The sequence below is a fragment of the Punica granatum genome, chromosome 8, assembly GCF_007655135.1.
Source record: "Punica granatum isolate Tunisia-2019 chromosome 8, ASM765513v2, whole genome shotgun sequence".
Lineage (NCBI taxonomy): Eukaryota > Viridiplantae > Streptophyta > Magnoliopsida > Myrtales > Lythraceae > Punica > Punica granatum.
The window spans coordinates 11,447,857-11,469,025 of NC_045134.1; the positions used below are offsets into that span (position 1 = coordinate 11,447,857).

The 21,169-nt window shown below is 34.6% G+C and overlaps 2 protein-coding genes and 1 long non-coding RNA gene across 3 annotated transcripts; 1 reads left to right on the top strand and 2 right to left on the bottom strand.

The window, feature by feature from the left end:
* The first annotated feature begins 1,114 nt into the window (after positions 1 to 1,114).
* On the top strand, positions 1,115 to 5,173 carry LOC116189118. Its single transcript, XR_004152324.1, has 4 exons — positions 1,115 to 1,849; positions 2,386 to 2,428; positions 3,274 to 3,328; positions 4,375 to 5,173. It is a non-coding gene; the product is annotated as an uncharacterized LOC116189118 (long non-coding RNA).
* A 6,891-nt stretch (positions 5,174 to 12,064) lies between these two features.
* LOC116189346 (abscisic stress-ripening protein 1-like) lies at positions 12,065 to 13,379 on the bottom strand. The gene is made up of 2 exons (XM_031518972.1): positions 13,057 to 13,379; positions 12,065 to 12,530 (listed from the first exon to the last, which is right to left on the bottom strand). The coding sequence occupies exons 1-2, from the start codon at positions 13,303 to 13,305 to the stop codon at positions 12,348 to 12,350; spliced, it is 432 nt and encodes a 143-aa protein (XP_031374832.1). The 5' UTR covers positions 13,306 to 13,379; the 3' UTR covers positions 12,065 to 12,347.
* A 2,477-nt stretch (positions 13,380 to 15,856) lies between these two features.
* On the bottom strand, positions 15,857 to 17,432 carry LOC116188517 (abscisic stress-ripening protein 1-like). The gene is made up of 2 exons (XM_031517933.1): positions 17,082 to 17,432; positions 15,857 to 16,343 (listed from the first exon to the last, which is right to left on the bottom strand). The coding sequence occupies exons 1-2, from the start codon at positions 17,328 to 17,330 to the stop codon at positions 16,161 to 16,163; spliced, it is 432 nt and encodes a 143-aa protein (XP_031373793.1). The 5' UTR covers positions 17,331 to 17,432; the 3' UTR covers positions 15,857 to 16,160.
* Between the last annotated feature and the right edge of the window lie 3,737 nt (positions 17,433 to 21,169).

The window sequence follows — 21,169 nt, forward strand, 5'->3', positions numbered from 1 at the left end:
GGAAGATCAATATAGAGAATTCTAAAGGATGATCTGTGAATGGAATGATGTAATTCCCCGAGTCATCTGGCCATCGGCTACTGTCCAAGTCCCTTGGGACTATTCATGAGATTACCTGCTCATCGGGCCTATCATCCTAAGGGTCCTGTAGGACTACAATAGGGAGAATCCAATCCCTCCATTAGACTCCCAAGATCCAAACTCGCTAGATCTTAAAGCCTTCATGCAGCAGGACTTGAACCCACCAACTGATACAATTGGCTAACCACCGATCCAAGATGAAGACCAAGTCGGCCCCAGCTCCTAACCTCTAACTCAAGCTGAAAGTCAAGCCGGTCTCAGCTTCAATAATAATTATCTATGGGATCCTGCCAACTGGCCCCAACCGATGATAATGAGGCCTGATGATGAACATTGATGGAACAGTCTGACGGATGAATAACTCAATCAAGCTCTGGATATGGTCCTTAAAGTATCAGGCCACGTCTGTCGGCCATTTCAAAATATTTGGTTGTCGTGTTGTATCGAGCTCTGGCTATATAATGGCAGCTCCTCCATTGAAAGAGACTAATCAAAAAGTAATTAGAAAACCTTTCTGATGCACTCTCTCTCAGTATGCTCTTCTAAACTCTCTCGTTCTGGGCTAAGGGTTTAGAATTCCCGATAGTTTTATAATTCTAGGACCTGACGTAAGGATGCTCTGTGCTTGCTTATTAAGAGGATTCTGCACATCGAAAAGAAAGTCGCTCACATGCGATTCGAGGTGATTCTAGGGAATCAGTAATACTAAAAATCAAGTTCTGTGGCGACGATATGGAACCTAGTGCTTGAGCGTTTTTCACAGGAAAAGCTATGAAGCTCACTAGAGAGTATGATATTGTCGTCCAAGTCTTGGTTATTAGTATTATTGCATTTTCCTAGCCTCACCTACGAATTGGCTCTAATACCAATTTTTAGGTGGGGCTAGGAAAATGCAATAATACTAACAACCAAGACCTGGATGACGGTATTATACCCTTTAGCGAGCTTCATAGCCTTTCCCGCAACAAATGCTCAAGCACTAGGTTCCATATTTGGAGGGGAGGGGTGGTAAAGGGTTACTATACTTTTCCCCATGGTATACAACTCGATAATCTTCTCTCAATCCATACCCATATTCATATATCTACTACTTTATTTAGAAAAGCAGAAGCTCCCGCATTTATTTTCACATTCATGTGTTTTCACAACCTCATGCCTTTTTGTTTAAATAAAAAATAAGGTATGTGCTTACGCTTCCTCTTTTCCCAACATACACTAGCTAGCCCGCCACAACCAAACACACCGAACGGTCACCTTTACCTTTGCCTTCTCAGTGCTCCTTTCTCCAATCTATGTTTTTGCTTTTCTCCCATGCTCTACCACATCTTGAGTCCATTCCATGCTTATGCTTTGGCCTACTTCACTCTGCTGTGATCGAAAAGGATCGAAAATTATCTATTACCGTTTGGCCCCAATCCCACGCCTAACTAGCAGCGATGTAGTGTCGGGGTTTGTTGCCTCTTCCGGGCCCATTCAGATGTTCGTGATTTTTCGCTAATTCTCTATCGCACCTGCTCCTGTGGTGGTGTCTGAATCATGAACTTTATATTGCTTCACAGACAAAGAGCATCTAACCTCCCTTCATCTCCTCCCTCTATTTCTACTTCCATCTACCGTCTTTTACCTACTCAATCAAATGCCTACCTCAGTCATCCCATGCTATGTGCCACTAGTTCGTCTATTTTTTACTTCTAACCTACTTGATAAAAGCCTCCTCTAATCATCCCGTGCTCCTTGCCACCAGGCGATCAACTTTCGCTCCAAAGAAGTGAGTTTTTTTCTTTTCCTTTTTGATTGGTAGCAAACAGGTGAAATGCCCACTGATAGTTGCCCATATGTGTTTGTGATGAACTTTATGATTGTCTTCTATTGTGCTAATGATTTTCTTTAATCGCTTCATCTGGTTGCTTCTATTTTCGTGGAAATGGTACATTTTATATGTTAATTGTTGGCTTTACTGTTACTTTCTTTCTTTGTTAGATGGAATTTTCATTTGGTTCTCAAAGATGGGCCCCAAAGTAATTGTCATGAGAAAAGCTAAATAGCACTTGCAACTATGCATTGCAGTCGCATGCTTTTGGCTTTTTTCATAAAGTTATGAATCTCTTGCTTATTATAAAGTGATCTCGCTGATAGGTAGGTATGATGTTTGGGGGTGAAATCTGTCCCTTGTACTAATTTGCAATTTAATGTGCATGGGGGATTGTACATCATCCTTTACATTTATTTGTTATGAATTATTCTTTTTCAATGGATGATTCGCCATCATTGTCCTGACCTTTTATATGCCTTTTATTATTATAGGTTATGGTAGCTCTCCTAGACTATTCGAGAGATCCTGAATCAGGTTTGTCTCTTTATGATGTTTGCTCCCACGCTGAATTTCTCAAGCATTTAATGCTCAGGTCTGAAAAGAGACTTTCCAAAATCTATTTTTTTCCTTTTAAACTTAATTATCAGAAAATGTGTTTTAAGAATAATGCAATGCAACTGGTCTGCTTGAACTCACGGTCAATTTCGTTACTTAATGTTATAAGCTGGAGCTGCTGAAGCTATTAGTAAGGAGAGTCTCATCCATGCCTAAAGTGGTTTGACAATCTCTTCTACATTAATTTTGGCAACACTTTATTTATCGCTTGGTCTGTTCTTCTCTATGTCTGATGCAAAGTTGAGATATTTAAGTTATTAACATGGATGTGGGAATAATCCATAATATTGTAAAACACTTTTAATACCGATTGTGTTGAATCCATAGAATTGGGAGCACCAGTGACATACACATAGTATCAAACATGTATTTTTTTTCCCTTTGTGATTTAGTCTTTTAATTAATCCCCTCTTTTATCCGTCCCCAGTTTTACTTTTACCTATAGGATATGAAGCGTCTCATTTCCTCTTTTCCATTCTTGATGTAGGAATATCACTATTTTGTATTTGTTACCACAAGTTTCTTAATATAAGCTTTAAACTTCTTCCTACTACATTACAAGAGCTATTGCCATCTCCGATTCTATCTTATGCTTTTAGACCTTGAAATCAAGTACATTCCTTTTTTGGCCTGTGGCTGCTATGACATGATCTTTGTTCACCTTTTCTCTTGTGCTAATCAAATTTTTGGAGTGCAGTTTACAATATCGTTCTCTCATAAAGCCTCATTAGACACCAAATGCAATGATATTTTTTCTCATATAGGTGCAGGCCTAAGCTCTCGTTCTACCTCCTGCTATTTCAAATGCCATGGACTCAGGTGAGCTCTTTTTTTCTTTCCCCCCACTTACAACTACTTTGCGGTTTTTCTATTGGTTTTGCCTTTGGTCAATTGCTTATTCATGCTTTCCCATTAGTCATCCTAGCTTGTACTTTCAATGTATGCTTGCCTATTACACACTTTTAAGATACTTGTGCCTTTATCCATCTATTGGGAGTTGGTTTGCTTCTATGTTGCTCCTACATTTTTCAGTACCAAATGATGCAATCTTGCTCACTATGTGACACAATAGAGATTCCTTTCCAGCATGAATATATATATATATATATATATATATATATATATGCTCACTATATAATCTTTAATCTTCATTTCCTTTGCTCCAAAAGAAAAATCTTCATCATCTAGCCACTATGGCTCAGTATAAGTTCTAATATGACTTTTCCTTATATTTTATCATGTCCCTCTTTAATTTTGTTGTATGTTAGCATGTATGCTATCAGCATACTATCTAACTCGGTCCATTACTTATAGCTCATGATGTACTCTTTAATTATGCATTCTTTTAGGGGAAAGGGAAAAAAAATTGCACCTACATAATGCAATTGGTATGGTCAACCAATAACTAAACAAAAGAGGAGGAGAGTCATGCTAACAGAAAACGAAGAGTCTAGTTGTTGTAGGCAGAATGATGGTTACCACAATATCAGTTGCCCTAGTTGTTGTCTATCATTGCTAATTGGTCATCTTCTCTTTCGCATCACTCTAGCATGAATACTAGCTTTGGTATATTTTGTTGTGTTTTGTTCTTTCCCTCCTTCGTCTTTAAATTTACAAGTAATTGCTCTAATTATATTTTTATATTATACAAAGATATTTTGGTTCGGTTATTATCTCCATGCTGTTGTACCTTCTGTCCAACATAGGTTCTAGTTCTCACTATGTTATTTTTGGCTTTATGATGCTATTTTGATTTGTCTCTTGTCTGTTCATTTTGCATTGAACTTGCTCTCTCCTAGAGATGGCATAGTTTTGAGTGATATACTTTTGCTACTGTAAAATCTTATACGTCATCTTTCTTACAGATGCGGTTTCTTAATGCATGTCTTTATGTGGAAAAAGGAGCAAAAAAAAAAAGAAAAAGAAAAAAGAAAGATCTTTCTTTCTCAAAATCCTTGATAGAGTGGGTGGATTTTGAGTTCTCATTGTCTGGTACGCTTCTTATTGACTTTTCGTCCCCAAGTTTTAGGATGAACTCTACGATATGTAGCCCCCCAATATGAGCTACATATCTCCCAGTTAATAAATCATGGGAGTGGATTCTGGTCTCTCCAATCATTTCCCTCTATCCATAAGAATCACCAATCAAATACTTTTTCTCGTGATATCAATATGATTTGTCAACTCATATCCAAGCTATGATACCAAACTGCCAAGTCACAGAACATTGTTGATGTAGTGCATATTGCACTTGCATTTGTGCCATGTTCTGTACCTTTTGGATTGCTCTGATTTTTTAAAAGTTTTTTTTTTGTGACCTATGCCCATGTTATAGTAGCTTACTTTTTATTTAATATTTGTCTTTATCTAATGGTACATAACGCTTTACCTAGATATTTATTTGTTAGTTTAATCATCAAATATTGTGTTCTTCCAAGCTTATCTTATTGTAAAATCTTGATTTCAATTTTATTAGTAAAATAATTTGTTTGTTCTTGTTCCTTGGAATGCTAACTGCCTGAAGAGATGCAAACCACGTGCAATGCACGTGACCCTCCTACTATTATAAGTAAAACTGTATCCTATTGTAATAAATGCTCTCTAATTAATAAAAAAATTATTTAAAGAATATATTAAAAAATTAAGAGAATTGATATAATCAAATCAAGCCCATTATGAAAACCCAATATCTTCTCGACTTATTAGAAAAGGCTCAATTCAAAAATTAAGTGACAATTAAGTAATACTAACAATTAATTATTTAGTTAGATATTAACCTAATTTCTATTATTATAAGGGCCAAATTATTGTAATATATGAAATTATGGTAATATAAAAAATCGAAAAATAAATGTGGTCATCAAATTTTTTATTTATAAAATATATAACCAGATTTGTGTGAATATCTATAAAAATATGTATATTGTACAATTATTAGATAAATATATAATGCATTGAGACCATTAGTGGGAAAATATTTGTAGAACCATTGAAAATTAGTTTAATTTTATTAATTTATAGAATAAATTTTCAAATTAACTTAGCATATATTTTTATTAGAAGGATAAAATTATTATAATATGTGAACTAATTGTGATATAGAAAAACAAAAATTATATATTTGAAAAAAGAATATCATCAAATTTTGTATTTAAAAAGTGCATGACCAATTTTGTTTGAATATCTACAAAAATATTCATATTATACATTGATCGATTAGATAAATATATAATGTATTGAGACCATTAGTTAAAAATATTTATTGAACCATTCAAAAGTAGTCTAATTTTATAAATTGATTATCGAATGAAACTTCAAATTAACTTTCAACATATTTTATTGTGTTAAAGAGTAAATACATGTTTCAAAAATCAGAATAATTGTTATAAGAAATGATATATATATATATGCGTTAAAAATGAACATATATAGAAAACCCCAAATGATATAAACACTAAAAATAAATTTGATGATATATAGAATTTCCGAAATTATCATGGTCCTTTAAAAGAAAAAATTTATAACAGAATGCTATTAATTGATACAAAATAAAAATAAAATATTTAGATAAGGATGTTAGAAACAATGTTTTAAAAATGCAAATATATATTCTATTTACAAAACTTAATATATGTGATAAATTTATCGTAACGGTTAACTTAAAAATATGATGCATATTAATTGAATATAAATTATCATTATTATAATAAGTTTTATTGAAAAATAGTTGCAAATTATTATTTATATTAAAATTAAAAGTTAAAAATTATTATTATTTTGTATAAGATAATTTATGCTTAAAAATATAAATAACTTCGATAAAAATGATATAAATATATATGAACACCTGTGCAATGTACGAGACGAAAAAACTAGTAATATATGTTTTTGGGTGAATTTTAATTATATATATATATATATATATATACTTAATATGCATATAAGGCTCCCCAAAACTGCCCCATCCAACCCCCCCCCCCCCCCCCCCCCCCCCCCCCCCAAAAGGAAAGGGCAATATAAACTACTTCCCAGTTCCCACATATAACTATACTACTTGAATCTACCAGTGGACATACGGGGATGTCTATATATGTTTCAAGGTCAACTGTTACTGTATAGGTTTGATTATGTTTCCAAATTATCCATTTACATTAGCATATATATTTTCAGATTTTAAAAAGGTTATTTTGACATAAATGTTTCGTAACACGGTTCCAACATTTAATTCTAATCCAGCTGATGTAAGCTATCGGTCCATGTTTCCCCGTATACACACTTAATTTGCTCTCAAAGTTCAAAAGTTTGGGCATATTTAACTATATGCGGATCTTGCGATTGTTGCTAAGTGACTTGTCGTAGCAACATCCGCTCAGTTGATTTACCGCATCTTTTTGAATTACTGGTGAACTATATGAAATATTAACAGAGCCAAAATGTTGTGTATGGATTTAATCTTTTTCAAGATGAAAGTGGGAACACAAACCAAATATTTTTTCCCAAAAAATAAAAAAACTGTTCTTTATTTTTTCAGCGAAAGAAAAAAATTTGTTCCTCCTGGATTAAAAAAAAAAAGGTTCCTTGCTGATATATGTCATCGCAATTAGTTGTTATAAAACGGGCACCCGCTCCACCTGTTCGAAAATTAGTTCACCTGCGCAAACCACCTGCGGTGAGAAATAGATGACTTATCAGCAGCTCCGGTTTAATCTGAGCTGAGAAGAAAGAAATTTTTTGATAAACCTATTTCCCCAAAATTATATATGAGAAAAATCACTTAAACTCCAATAAAATAGATGAATAGATATTAATTATTCAAATAATTGTCGTAAGTATTATTATTTGTAATAATATCATTGGTTTTTTCTCACATATTACTATGAGGTAGATTTTGTAAAAATTTAGAAAATGTAGAATTTTAATCACAATGTGTGATACAATTGACAAACTGCATTTTAAAGAGAATTATTTTGCCTGCAATGTAGGCTTTTAGAATTATAAAATTCCACTAGGCCTAAAAGCAATTGGGCTCATCTCCAACCAATAAGCGATTGGACCCGTCTCCAATCTAAAAACTTGACATGATAGGTTGTGAAACTCAATCTCTTATAAACCTATACTTTTCTATTATATTTTTTTCGTATAGGATTAACTCTTAACACCCGCCCTCATGTGACAACGTGTGACTTTGACATTTCACTTCACGTGCCACGTGGATCTGAAGAACCCGCCCTCAAGAATTAACTACAAGTTGCATTGTGGAAGATGCCGAATTCGAGGAATTTAGACCGAGAAGAGAGAACATTCAACACCGGGATATACGTGGTAAAACCCTCGGAGTCAGGGAAACATCCATGGACAAAGCATGGAGATTTCACTAAATCGATAAACCGGAGATTAGAACATCGAGATCACACTGACGTTTCCCGGCCCCTGTTACAAGATCCAACCCGAGAATAGGCTCACAATCCTCTTAATTCTCACCACTCTCTCACTATGAACCCTATTGCTCTAAGAGAGTAAACCCAAGAATTTCTAAGAAGATTACCCGTGATCCTCACACAATATGTTGTCTTTATACAAGATCCTTTCCCCTTTAAATAGATACAATACCTTCCATATTTCTCAAATATATCCCAATAAAATCCTACGATATTTCACCCTTTAAAAGATTTTAAGGATATTCTAGAATTATTTCTAACATCCCAAGAGATAATTTCCCTATTTAAAGATTTAAGAGATACAACAAAATCCGTACAAAATAGTAAATATAATCTAAGAAGAATATGAGATCTCACCCTTTTCTTTTTCATTCAATCTTTTTACTACTCTGGTCTTCGAGTCTTCAGGTTCTTCACTGAATACGAGACATACTCAACAAGTTGGGATTGGACTTCCGTGCTCGGGAGGAGGAGGGACGACAATTGACAATGAATCACACTTGGGTCTAATTGGAGACACTCGACTACTAGAGACTTGGTGAGGTATGAGTCCACATGGACACGTGGAAACATAATTCACTCTGATACTATGTAAAATATTCACTGGGTCTATAAGCGATTTGATTTATTTCCAATCCAAAAGCTCGAGTTGGTAGGTTGGGCCTATTCTATTCTATTTTATGGTGAAACGCAATATTAGACTAATATATTGACTAAAACTCTTGAGAGAGATTGTCCCATATGAAAAAATTAAGGAAAAATTCACTAGTTTATAAGAGATTAGGTACTACAACCTACCAGCTCGAACTTTTGGGTTAGCGATGACCCAATAGATTATAGGCTCAACGAAATTTTACATGATATCAGAAAAGGTTACGCTTCCGTGCGCCTGTGTGGGGACTCACACCACATCAAGCTTTGGTGTGGAATTTGTAGCTAGTCAAGTCCCAATTCGGAAGTGGAAGGCTAGATCGTAATTGGTTTGAACCCCCTCGGCTGAGCGTGGAAGGGGAAGCCTACATTGAGATAGTTAAGACTAGAGTCCGGATGAGAGGGAGAGTCTGGCTCAAGGAAAGTTGTTGATGGTGAGTGTTTAAGTGTTCACGTGGCACGTGTAGGTAAAGAGTGAGAAATACCATATGGTATCACGTCAGGGCTGGTATTAAGAGAGATTATCCCACACGGAAAAATTAAGGAAAAATCACGAGTTTATAAGAGACTGGGTACTACAACCTATTAGCTCAAACTTTTGGATTAAAGATGACCCAATAGTTTATAGACCTAGTGAAATTTTATAAGAGCCCACTTAAAGCACCTCGGTTGTGAGAATAGTCAAGCGGACGTCCTGCTGAAAATTAGATTTAGCTAATAAGTTAATAATATCCGTCATTCACTTAAGGAAAAAAAAAGAAAAGAAGGAAGAATTTGTATCTGTTGGATGCGCGGGGCCTGCCAATTTGTTGGTAACAGATATGACACCAGAATGCCACAATTTAATTAATTAGTAAAATGGTTTCTCTAAACTTAACTACCTTGGCTGACGTATCTGTCTATATATCCATAATAGCTAACAGTTGCAACAATCTTCAGCAGCTATTAATATGGATACGAACTCCTTGCAGGCCGCAGTTTCACATAATCGAACGACTATCAGGAAAAATTTATTTCACTATGTCGACAAGTCCGTCACAGAAATTCTTTTACAGCTTTCTCATGTATCTAACTGTGGCTTTTCTCATCGCGATGGTAGTGACGCACCGGGAGGTTCCTTCTGACAAGTACGACCGCCCTTTTAGTATCTTGTTCGGGCTAATGATGTTGCGTTCTCATTCCTCTGTTCATCTGCATTCTTTACTCGTTCTATGATGCATTGCTGGAGGGGTGAAGATTGAGAGGAGATGCACGGTTGAAACCGTTTCTTCCGGCTGCGTAACGATAAAAAGACTAATGCAATCCTGATGAAAACGGTGACTAAGGCCGTATAACCCAAATGGAGAAGCTCAGCCCGTTAAGAATTCTGAAGGTAGCTGAGCAAAAGTCAAGAATTACAATAAATAAGAGATTGTTGCATGGGAAATATTTAGGGCTTTAATTCTCTTTGAAAATTGTTAGATTTTAATTAATTAAAGTTGAAATGTTAGTTTCAATGTGTTCTATGGACTTAGGCCAATGAATTCAGTCCACAAGTAATTGTAGGACCGTCTAAAATAATGAAAAATCAGACTGGGATTCCGGCAGAATTTTTACTCTTTTCTCTTGTTTCTTTATCTTTTGGTGCTCCAAAAGAAGTGAAACTCTAATCTTTATCTCTTGAATTCTATTCCGAGTGGTGATCTGTTATTCCATTTTCTATTTGTCCTACGAGCTGTGTTTTTCAATAATGATATGAGTTCCGATTGTACCTCTGAGAATCCATCTTGGAACTGCATCAAATCATTTCCATGTATACAAGAAGAAGATTGTTGTGGTTATTTGTCATTGTTTGTTCCTTGTTTTCCTTAACACCAGTCATCAAAAGCTTGAACAACTAGACCAAAAATAAATAAATAAATAATAAGTTTGGAAATATAAAAACTTCCTATTCATCTTCAGAAATCTAAAATTTTCAAAAATACTATATGAAATAATTCATCACCCATGTGCTCGCAACAGTGCATTGATTTTTATTTATTTATTTTGTCTAAGATGCCCTTCGACGGGTGATATTGACAGAGCGGTCATGATGAGTTATAGAATCGGATGCTAGTGAAAGTTTTTCGTGGTAGATCTTCTATGGTTACTACAAAAAGATATAATTTTTATTAGTAAAGGAAAATGACATACATAGTAGATGACAAGGCCAGGGGATTTGTTTATCAACTACGGGGCCCAAATCCTGGGGGGTTAGAATCTTTCAGCTATTAATTAATGATTTTACTTTGACAGAGTGTTGGAATTTGCTTATCAACACACTATGTTATGGAATTCTCGTTCTCGGTTTGTGCTTTCGAGCGTGTGGAATGACATTATTTGTAGGCGGAAGCTGAAGGTTTTACGGCATTAATGCATATGGTTGTCATGCCATGTAGCTAGAGTCACTTATATTGTTTCATGGCTTTGTTATCTTGGACGGGCTGATCAGTACTACGTTCAGAATCAGCAAACGAGGACTTATCAATAACTCTGATTAATTTATGTCAATTTTGCTGCGTTAATATCAGAGACTCGAGATCATTTGTTTTTCTCATGTACTGTGACTAAAGAGGTATGGCAAGATGAGACACTGCAGGTGGACTGGAGCGATGAGCTCAGTTTTTGCTACAACAATTAATTTTCGGTTTGCACCACGTGGTCTCAATTTTTCCGTCCCTATATGACTGTTTTCTTGTAGTGTGACTACTCTAGGTTCAAGTCAAATAAGGCCAATAAGGGGTAAAAGTTTCTAAATCGTGAATTTTCATTTTGTAGAACTCAATCCGAAAACTTTGCTTAAAGTAAATAAACGTCGAACTACTATCCAAATGGAGTTTTGTTAAACTTGCTATATCTATGCTGTTAGAAAGGCGCGCGGGGAAAAAAGGAAGACCTGAAAACTATTTCTGCTCATATCATTGAGAAGTCTAGGATAAGTGCTAATTCCTCGCTTAAGTTTACTCATAATTCATAAATTGCAGCATAGTCGAATTTTTGGTTTACAATATATAGTGGGATTTTTTTGGCCACATATACAAAGTGGTTGATCAAGGTGTTTTCGTTATTAATAAATTAGCAATTGTACGAGAAAGGAGATGTACATCTGAGCGGCAGATGCTTTCGCTTATTAAGAGGTATTAGATTTGACCTTCGTGATCAAACTATCCGCATCGATTTATTAAATTTTTATTTTTTATATTAAACTCATAAATCTTTATTATAATCGAAAAAATAATTATTATATGAGAAAAAAAGCGTATCCAATAACTCACAAAGTCACCTAAAAATTAAAATATTTTAAATTCAATTCTCATCAGTAAGTTTCCATCTTCTTTTTGTTTAGATTTGTATTCCCTTATACAAAATTCATGAGGCTGTCTTTGTAACAGTTGAGAAGGGAAAAAAAATGTCTTGAGAAGAATTAAAGAAAGATGGACACATGGACTTACGCATAAAAATATAGTTACAGAGGAAATATTATATATATTATATTATTCCGAAATCTCAAACGATCATAAGAGATTACAAAAGCAAGCTCTCACACTGATAAGCCTACGCCACGTATATAGTATGCAGAAGAGAAGATCACTCAGCTCTTAGCCTTTCACTCAAGCTCACTAAGTACACATGTAGCGGTTATTTCATGGCAGCAGGGCAGGCGTAGGTCGGATAAAATTTATATATATTTTGATCGAGTCGATCTCATTAATGAATAACGAGATCACTGATCAGAAGATGTGGTGGTGCTTCTTGCCGTGCTCCTCCTCGTCTTCCTTCTTGGCGTCCTTCCTCTCATGCTTCTCGTGGAAGGCGAAGCCGCCTGCCCCGACCGCGGCCGCAGCAGCAGCCTCCTCCTCGAGCTTGTGCCTGTGCGCGTGCTCTGGGTCCTTCTTTGATTCGTGCTTCTCGTACTATTTGATTTCATGTGAAAGTATCAGTCACGTAATTGAGATTGGCAATTTCAATCAAGATAAAAGGGGGAAAAAATATAATTGGCTAATTAAACTGGGAAAGATGAAAGAAAATAGTCTATAATACTCCTCTACATATATAGATTTAGTTTCTTTGATTCATTTCTATTCCCCGTTTACTATGTGTTTTTGAACAAGAATTTGATCATATATATATATATATATATATATATATCTCGACAGAGCAAGTGTATTGTCAATTTTGATTCTTATGATCGAGGTAGCTTTTTTCTTTTTCTCATACGAAGAGTTTCAGAGGTGAGATTCAAACCTAAAATCTAATGATTTTAGGTCAAAATAATACCACCGCACTAAACCTTTTCTCCTCCGGTAGAGGAGATATGTTCCTCATGTCCATATCGTATATACATGTTTAAGAAGAACCATATTATGGTGACATTTTTATTCTAATAAAACGATCTTTGATTTAATCCAAATGAACGAAGACAGGCAAAGTTTGATATACCAGACCGTAGGCCCCTGCAGCAGTAGCACCAAGTTCACCAACGTGCTCGAGGTGCTTGTGGTGCTTCTCCTCCTTCTTGTAGTCGTGCTCTGGCCCAGAGCCGACAGCCATCACCTCAGTGGTCTCGGCATAACCACCGCCCGGTTCTCCATATCCGGTGGTCTCGGAGTAGATCGACTCCTGAACAGGCGGCTGGTCCTCATCCTTTTTGTGGTGGAAGAGGTGGTGGTGTTTTTGCTCCTCGGCCATTATGGGAGGTGGTGTTGATGGTGAAGGACACAAGTGATTTGTGTTGTTTTTTGGTATGTAAGAGACTTTGGAAGTGAGGGCTATTTATAGGTCATGGGTGCTATACAAAATAATCTTCAATCCCATCCATCCACTACGGGAGGCCAGAAATGCTAGATGGACGGTCACGATTTGTGAGTTTGTATTATGTCGATGTCATGACTCATGGAGATCACTGATGATATAGATGTATATCCGTTTATTTGCTCGTCCGGCCGGGGTCCGTCCAAACAAATTATATATGCATTCGTGCCATCACCAAGGAATTTTAAATTTGATATTTGTTCTGAGATTACGTCCGTATCCCTTTATTAATTAATTATGTTAACATTTTTATTTCATTGTAATATATTCATAAATTTCATTTGTAATCCAAAAAAGAATTTTTTTTCATAATTTTTCTGTAAGGTTCTTTTTTCATAATTTAAACTTGAAATCTCACTAAAATAAATAAATTTCCTCACAATCTGGTCCAACCAGTGATTGCTTTCCTTTTTCTTTTTCTTTTTTTCTTTTTCTGAGATTGTTTATCCATTTCGTTCCTGCATTACAAATAGTTTTTCTGTTGTCGTATAACTTTATCCTCGTAATTAAGCATATGTACTATACCTTCGCTATTGAGTTTTTTTTTTTTTTGCTCGGAGTGTTTATGTGCTTTTGATAAAAGAGATGTTCATATATGCCAGAAAGAACAGGGAAACTTAAGATAGCCATAAGTTTTATTTTGAAATTTAAGATACAGATTTTTCTGGGCAGAACCAACTGGGAAGACATAACATAAATATAAGACCTAAATTCAATTTCCACAATATTACGCAAAGACAGATTTTTTCTCTCTCCTTTTCTGTTTGCTTGAAGATAAATATATATTCTTTTCATACAATATTGTTTGGCTGGCTAATTCATTGACCATAAAATAAATTGCAAGTACGATATCTTCATAACTTTGTTTAGACCATAAGAATTCTCGATTTATTAGTTAAAATTCATTTTGTTCAAATATCAAAAGTAGTATCTCCAACAATTTTTGAACTCCTATATTACAATAAAGTATACTTATTAAGAATTCAATTTGCTGCAAAACCACGTTCTCCGAATTTTCTATTGAGAGCCTTTCAACCTCTTGATGTCACAACCTCTCCATATGGGGCGGATCGATGTGGCACGATGTGGCGTAAAACAAATATAATTATTTGTTCCGTTCTTTTTTTTTTGCCACTATTTGTTTATTCCGTTAAATGCACGGTTAATGCACTTTTAACAGAAAATTAACCCACACTCAACTTTTATATGTGATTCATCCATACAGAGAATTCTGAAAAGTAATTTACACTTTTTATTGTTGTTACTTTTTCGATGTGCATCACTTGATATCAAAAACTCAATTGATCCCGACTAGATCGAGTTAGATTGGTCCATTAGAGAGTAAAACTCTCAGCTGAATTTTTTATTTATTTACAGAACTCGAATCTGAAACATTGTTTAAGGAGAATAAATGCTAAATCGGATTACTATATTCAATTATGTAGGTTCTTTATTGTTGTTATTGTTTGAGTGGTATTTCTCTGCTATTGACAAAATGCGAAAGTGAAAGAGAAGGAGAGATTTGCGGGGAGAGAGTGTTGGGAAAGATGATTTAGCTCGGAAGTCGTAAAACCTAAAATTTGCTGTTTTGTTACTGTTTTTGCAATATATGTAAAAAAACTAAAAAGAAATGTGCCAAAATAAATGGTCTCAATTTTTCGGTCCCTATGTGACTGTTTTCTTGTAGTGTGTCTACTCTAGGTTTAAGTTAGGGAAAAAAGTCTCTAAATTATAAATTTTTTTATTTATAAAATTAAATATTAAAATTTTACTTAAAAAAATAGATGCCGAATTACTATCTAAATGGAGTTTCGTTAAACTTGTTATATCTATGCTGTTTGAAAGGCGCGCGGGGAGAAAAGGAAGACCTGAAAACTATTTCTGCCATATCATTGAGACGTCTAGGATTCATAAATTGCAGCATAGTCGAATTTTTGGTTTACTACCCCTTTCATGATAATAAATAAAGTGGGATTTTTTTGGCCACATATACAAAGTGGTTGATGAAGGTATTTTCGTTATTAATAAATTAGCAATTATACGAGAAATCGCAATTATACGAGAGAAGAGATGTACATCTCAGTGGTGGATGCTTTCGCTTATTAACATAGAGGTATTAGATTCAAACTTCGTGATTAAACTATCTGTGTCGATTTATTAGATTTTTATTTTATTATATTAAACTCATAAAATTCTTTTATAATCGAAAAAATAACTATTATACAACAAAGAGTGTGAGTCCAATGGCCCACGAGCTCACCTAAAAACTAAGATGGTTTAAATTCAATCCTCATCAGTAAATTTTCCTGTTCTTTTTGTTTAGATTTGTATTCGCTCATACTAAATTCATGAGGCTGTCTTTGTAACAGTTGAGAAAGAAAAAAACAAAAGTCTTGAGAAGAATTAATGAAAGATGGACACATGGACATACACATAAAAATATAGTTACAGAGGAAATATTATATATATATTATATTATTTGAGGAAATATTATATTATTGCCAAATCTCAAACGATCACAAGTGCACAAAAGCAAGCATTCACACAGATAAGCCTACCCCACATATATAGTATGCAGAAGAGAAAATCACTCAGCTCTTAGCCTTTCACCCAAGCTCACTAAGTACACATGTAGCAGTTATTTCATGGCAGCAGAGCAGGCGTAGGTCGGATAAAATTTATATATAAATTTTGATCGAGTCGATCTCATTAATGAATAACGAGATCACTGATCAGAAGATGTGGTGGTGCTTCTTGCCGTGCTCCTCCTCGTCTTCCTTCTTGGTGTCCTTCCTCTCATGCTTCTCGTGAAAGGCAAAGCCACCTGCCCCGACCGCGGCCGCAGCAGCGACCTCCTCCTCGATCTTGTGCCTGTGCGCGTGCTCTGGGTCCTTCTTTGACTCGTGCTTCTCGTACTATTTGATTTCATGTGAAAGTTTCAGTCACGTAATTGAGATTGGCAATTTCAATCAAGATAAAAGGGGAAAAAAATATAATTGGCTAATTAAACTGGGAAAGATGAAAGAAAATAGTCTATAATACTCCTCTACATATATAGATTTAGTTTCTTTGATTCATTTCTATCCCCACTTTACTGTGTATTTTTTTCGGTGATCATGAGCTTAGTGTATTAAAATAAAAATCTTAAATATCTAATAAAAAGGAACAAATAGTTTCACTGGGTATCGAACCTGACCCACTGTGCTATTTCCTCTTTTGATCACTTTAATGTGTATTTTAGAACAAGAATTTGATCATATATATATATATATTTTATATGTGATCGTATATATATATATATATATGTGATGACATATAAAAAATTAACAAAAATAAATTAAAGTGAAAAGAAAAGAAAGGTTATCAACAGAGCAAGTGTATTGTCAATTTTGATTCTTACGATTGCCGTAGTGTTTTTCTTTTTCTCATACGAAGAGTTTCAGAGGTGAGATTCAAACCTAAAGTCTTATGATTTTAGGTCGAAATAATACCACGGCACTAAACCTTTTTTTCTCCGGTAGAGGAGATATGTCCCTCATGTCCATATTGTATATACATGTTTAAGAAGAACCTTATTATGGTGACATTTTTATTCTAATAAAACGATCTTTGATTTGATCCAAATGAACGAAGACAGGCAAACTTTGATATACCAGAGCATAAGCCCCGGCGGCAGCAGCACCGAGTTCACCAACGTGCTCGAGGTGCTTGTGGTGCTTCTCCTCCTTCTTGTAGTCGTGCTCTGGCCCAGAGCTGACAGCCATCACCTCAGTGGTCTCGGCATAGCCACCGCCCGGTTCTCCATATCCGGTGGTCTCGGAGTAGATCGACTCCTGAACGGACGGCTGGTCCTCATCCTTTTTGCGGTGGAAGAGGTGGTGGTGTTTGTGCTCCTCGGCCATTATGGGAGGTGGTGTTGATGGTGAGAGACAAGTGATTTGATATGTGGGACACGAAAAGTAAAGGCAAATTTAGCTCTAATCTCGGTATGTAAAAGACGCTGGACGTGGGGGGTATTTATAGGTCGAGGGTGCTGCTATACAAAATTATCTTCAATCCCATCCATCCACTATGGGGGGGCCATTAATTGCCAGATGGACGGTCACGATTAGCGAGTTTGCATCATGTCGATATCATGACTTGTGGAGATCACTGTTTATTTGCTTGTCGAGCCTGGGTCCGCCAAACAAATCATATATGCATTCGCATCCTAACCGAGGATTTTAAATTTAATATTTATTTTGAAAACTAATCATGTCCCTTTATTAATTAATTATATTAAAATTTATTTTATTATAATATATTCATAAATTTCATTTGTAATCTAAAAAATAAATTTTTTTTTCATGATTTTTTTCAGTAAGGTTTTTTTTTTCATAATTTAAACTTGAAATTAAATTTCCTCACGATCTGATCCAACTAGTTATTGCTTTCCTTTTTCTTTATTTTTTTCTGAAATTATTTATCCATTTAGTTCCTGCATTACAAATAATATTTTCATGTTGTCGTAGAACTCTATCCTCGTAATTAAGCATATGAACTATATCTTCATTATTATTAATTTATTATTATTTTTTTAATGCTCGGCGGGTGTAAGTGTTTGTGTGCTTTTGATAAAAGAGATGTTCATATATGCCGGAAAGAACATGAAAACTTAAGGTTGCGTTTGGTTTCATAGTAGGATTTTAAAATTAGATTTTGATTTTGATTTTGAGTGGTATAAATGGAGCCCACCATTTGACTTTGTATGAGTTATGTTGTTTTGTTGTGGAAAAAAGTGGTATAAATGGGGCCTACTCTTTAACTTTGTATGAGTTATTTTGTTTTGTAGTGAGTAGAGTTAAGTTAGAATTGTAATTTTAAAATTATATTGGGAAACCAAACAGGTTAAGATAGCCATAAGTTTTATTTTCAAATTTAAGATAAGAACAGATTTTTCTGGGCAGAACCAACTGGGGAGAAATAATATAAAATAAGACCTAAATTCAATTTCCACTATATTACGCAAAGACAGATTTTTTTCCTTTTTCTTTGTCTGTTTTCCTGAAGATAAATATATATTCTTTTCATATAATTATTGTTTGGCTGGCTAATTCACTGACCATAAAATAAATTACATATACAATATCTTCATAACTTTGTTTAGACAATAAAAATTCTCAATTTATTAGTTGAAACTCATTTTGTTCAAATATCAAAAGTAATATCTCCAACAAGTTTCGAACTCCTATATTACAATAAAGTCTGCTTATTAAGAACTCAATTGCCGCGAAACCACATTGTCCGAGTTTTATCTTGAGAGCCTTTCAATCTCTTGACGTCACAAGCTCTCCATATGGGGCGGATCGATGTGGCACAATGTGGCATAAATCAGAACTAATTATTTGTTCGTTCTTTTTTTCTTGCCACTATTTATTTATTCCATTTAATGCACGGATTAATGCACTTTTAATGGAAAATTAACCCACACTCAACTTTTATATGCGATTCATTCATACAGAGAATTTTTAAAAGTAATTTACACCTTTTATTGTTATTACTTTTTTGGTGTACACCATTTGATATAAAAAAATCCAATTGATCCCGAATAATTCTTGATCGAGTCAAATTGGTCCATTAAGGAGTAAAACTCTCACCTGAATATTTTTCTCATTTAGAGAACTCAATTTTGAAATATTATTTAAGGAGAATAAGTGCTAAATTGAATTACGAGAATGAATCTATGTAGGTTCTTTATTATTGTTATTGTTTGAGTGGTATTTCTCTACTATAGACAAAATGGGAAAGCAAAAGAGAAGGAGAGATGCGGGGAGAGAGTTGTGAAAGATGATTTGGCTCGGAAGTTGTAATACCTAAAATTTGCTGTTTGTTTTTGCAATATATGTAAAAAACTAAAAAGAAATGTGCCAAAGGAAATGTATTCATTTCTTAAGAGTGTGGTTATGTATTCAAAGAATACATAAAGAATAAAAAAGAAAAACATAAAGAGGTTATGTATTCATTTTTTATAAGTTTAGTGTGATTGCCCTCGCTTTGCATCTATAGTTATAACCAAAGAGGTTTTGTACTAAATTCTTATACGTGAAACTTTATTTTCTCATTTCTTCCAGTTACAAGCGATGTTCATGCATCTAATATTAATGAAGTAGAAATTTCAATTCTAATATCCTAATGAAATTGAAACTGTGTCCTTCAAGCTTCTTATTGGAGAAGCCTCACTATCACCGCTGTGAACCACCGTTACAACCCTAATCATAGAGAATTTATTCTCACTAGATTCACGGCTATGAATATGCAATTACTCATTTCTAATCATGCGGTTTCTCATTATTTGTAATGGATGAAATAAAGAGACATAAATAGATTAAAATGGTTATAGATATTCATTTAAAAAAATGGTTATAGACAAGAGAAATTAACATCTCATTAATGGAGTAAAATACCTTAGGAATTAATGTCCACATCTTTGTTCATCCCAACTAAGTATGATGTCACATCATACGATCTATAAAAACTGCTATTTGACTCCATATACTGCGAGTAAAATTCGCCCTTTGACAATATCTTCCAAACATGTAACTGCTCGTGAGAGACATCAATTTCTTCACTTCTTTTTAGTCCTATCCCATTAACTCTTGTACTCCTCAATAAAAGAAAAAATACCCTGAAAAATTAAATGTTGGTTGACAATTGGTAGCTCATTCACATGTTGTAGTTAGATCACGCCCCAGGATCTAGGGTGTAATTTCTTTTATTTCTAGAAAAAAAAATTATAGATGCCGACATATATCATTTACTTGCCAATATATTAAAAAAATTGAAATACCATATATATATATATATATATATATGGTCATATTTCATTTAACAAAGCTCTAGAGGTATACTTTATCATTCAACCGCGGGCGGCCATTTTATTTTCCCCAAGCAGTTATTTGGTTAGAACTTAAAAGATAGGGAAAATAACCCCATATAACATAATTTTTATCTTATTTTCACTTCGTAGCACGTTTTTAAAAGTTGTCACGATCTAGCACGAATCACCATTTTATTTATGGATCTAACACGCCGTTATAACGCCGTCAAACTTAACTGCCTCCTCCTCCTCCTCCTCCTCCTCCTCAATAAAAGGAGCGGACTATGGAGAGTCATTGTTGTTCATAATCTTCCCTATAAAGATGCTCGGCGCACTGGCAAGGTAATACAGAGGGCAAGGTTCATCGAGAACTGGTCCAGTTTTCTATTCCCCTTCCCCCAGGATGCACATAATGTGGAAAATGTCGGGACTGCACTATCTAATAGAATGAAATTGAGTTCTTTCCAGATTTGCATTTTTTTCATTTTACATATTTTCCTCATCTTTCTCAGATGAGAAAATTGAAATCTAGAAAATTTATGTTTGAGAACGTGATTCCTGTGGGTAGCAGAGTCGTGAAGGAGGAGGAGCTGTGGGCAGTAGAGTCGTGAAGGGGGAAGAGGAAGAGAAGGAGGAGGAAGAAGAAGAAGAAGGACCCACCGTCAATTAAGTTTAACGGCGTTATAACGGTGTGCTAGATCCAAGAATAAAATAGTGATTCATGTTATATCGTGACAACTTTTAAAAACGTACTAGAAAGTGAAAATAAAGTAAAAGCTGTGTTATATGGCTATTTTCCCTAAAAGATATCATCACAGTTGGAAAATAGTCTGACACCCCAATAGCATTCATTTCGTCTTTTCACCATCCACTAATTTTATTTTA

Coding starts and splice junctions, on each gene's coding strand:
- LOC116189346 (XM_031518972.1), bottom strand. CDS start 13,305: ATGGCCGAGGAGCAAAAACACCACCACCTCTTCCACCACAAAAAGGAT. Junction 12,531..13,056: donor CTGCAGGGGCCTACGGTCTG/GTATATCAAACT, acceptor GAAATCAAATAG/TACGAGAAGCACGAATCAAA.
- LOC116188517 (XM_031517933.1), bottom strand. CDS start 17,330: ATGGCCGAGGAGCACAAACACCACCACCTCTTCCACCGCAAAAAGGAT. Junction 16,344..17,081: donor CCGCCGGGGCTTATGCTCTG/GTATATCAAAGT, acceptor GAAATCAAATAG/TACGAGAAGCACGAGTCAAA.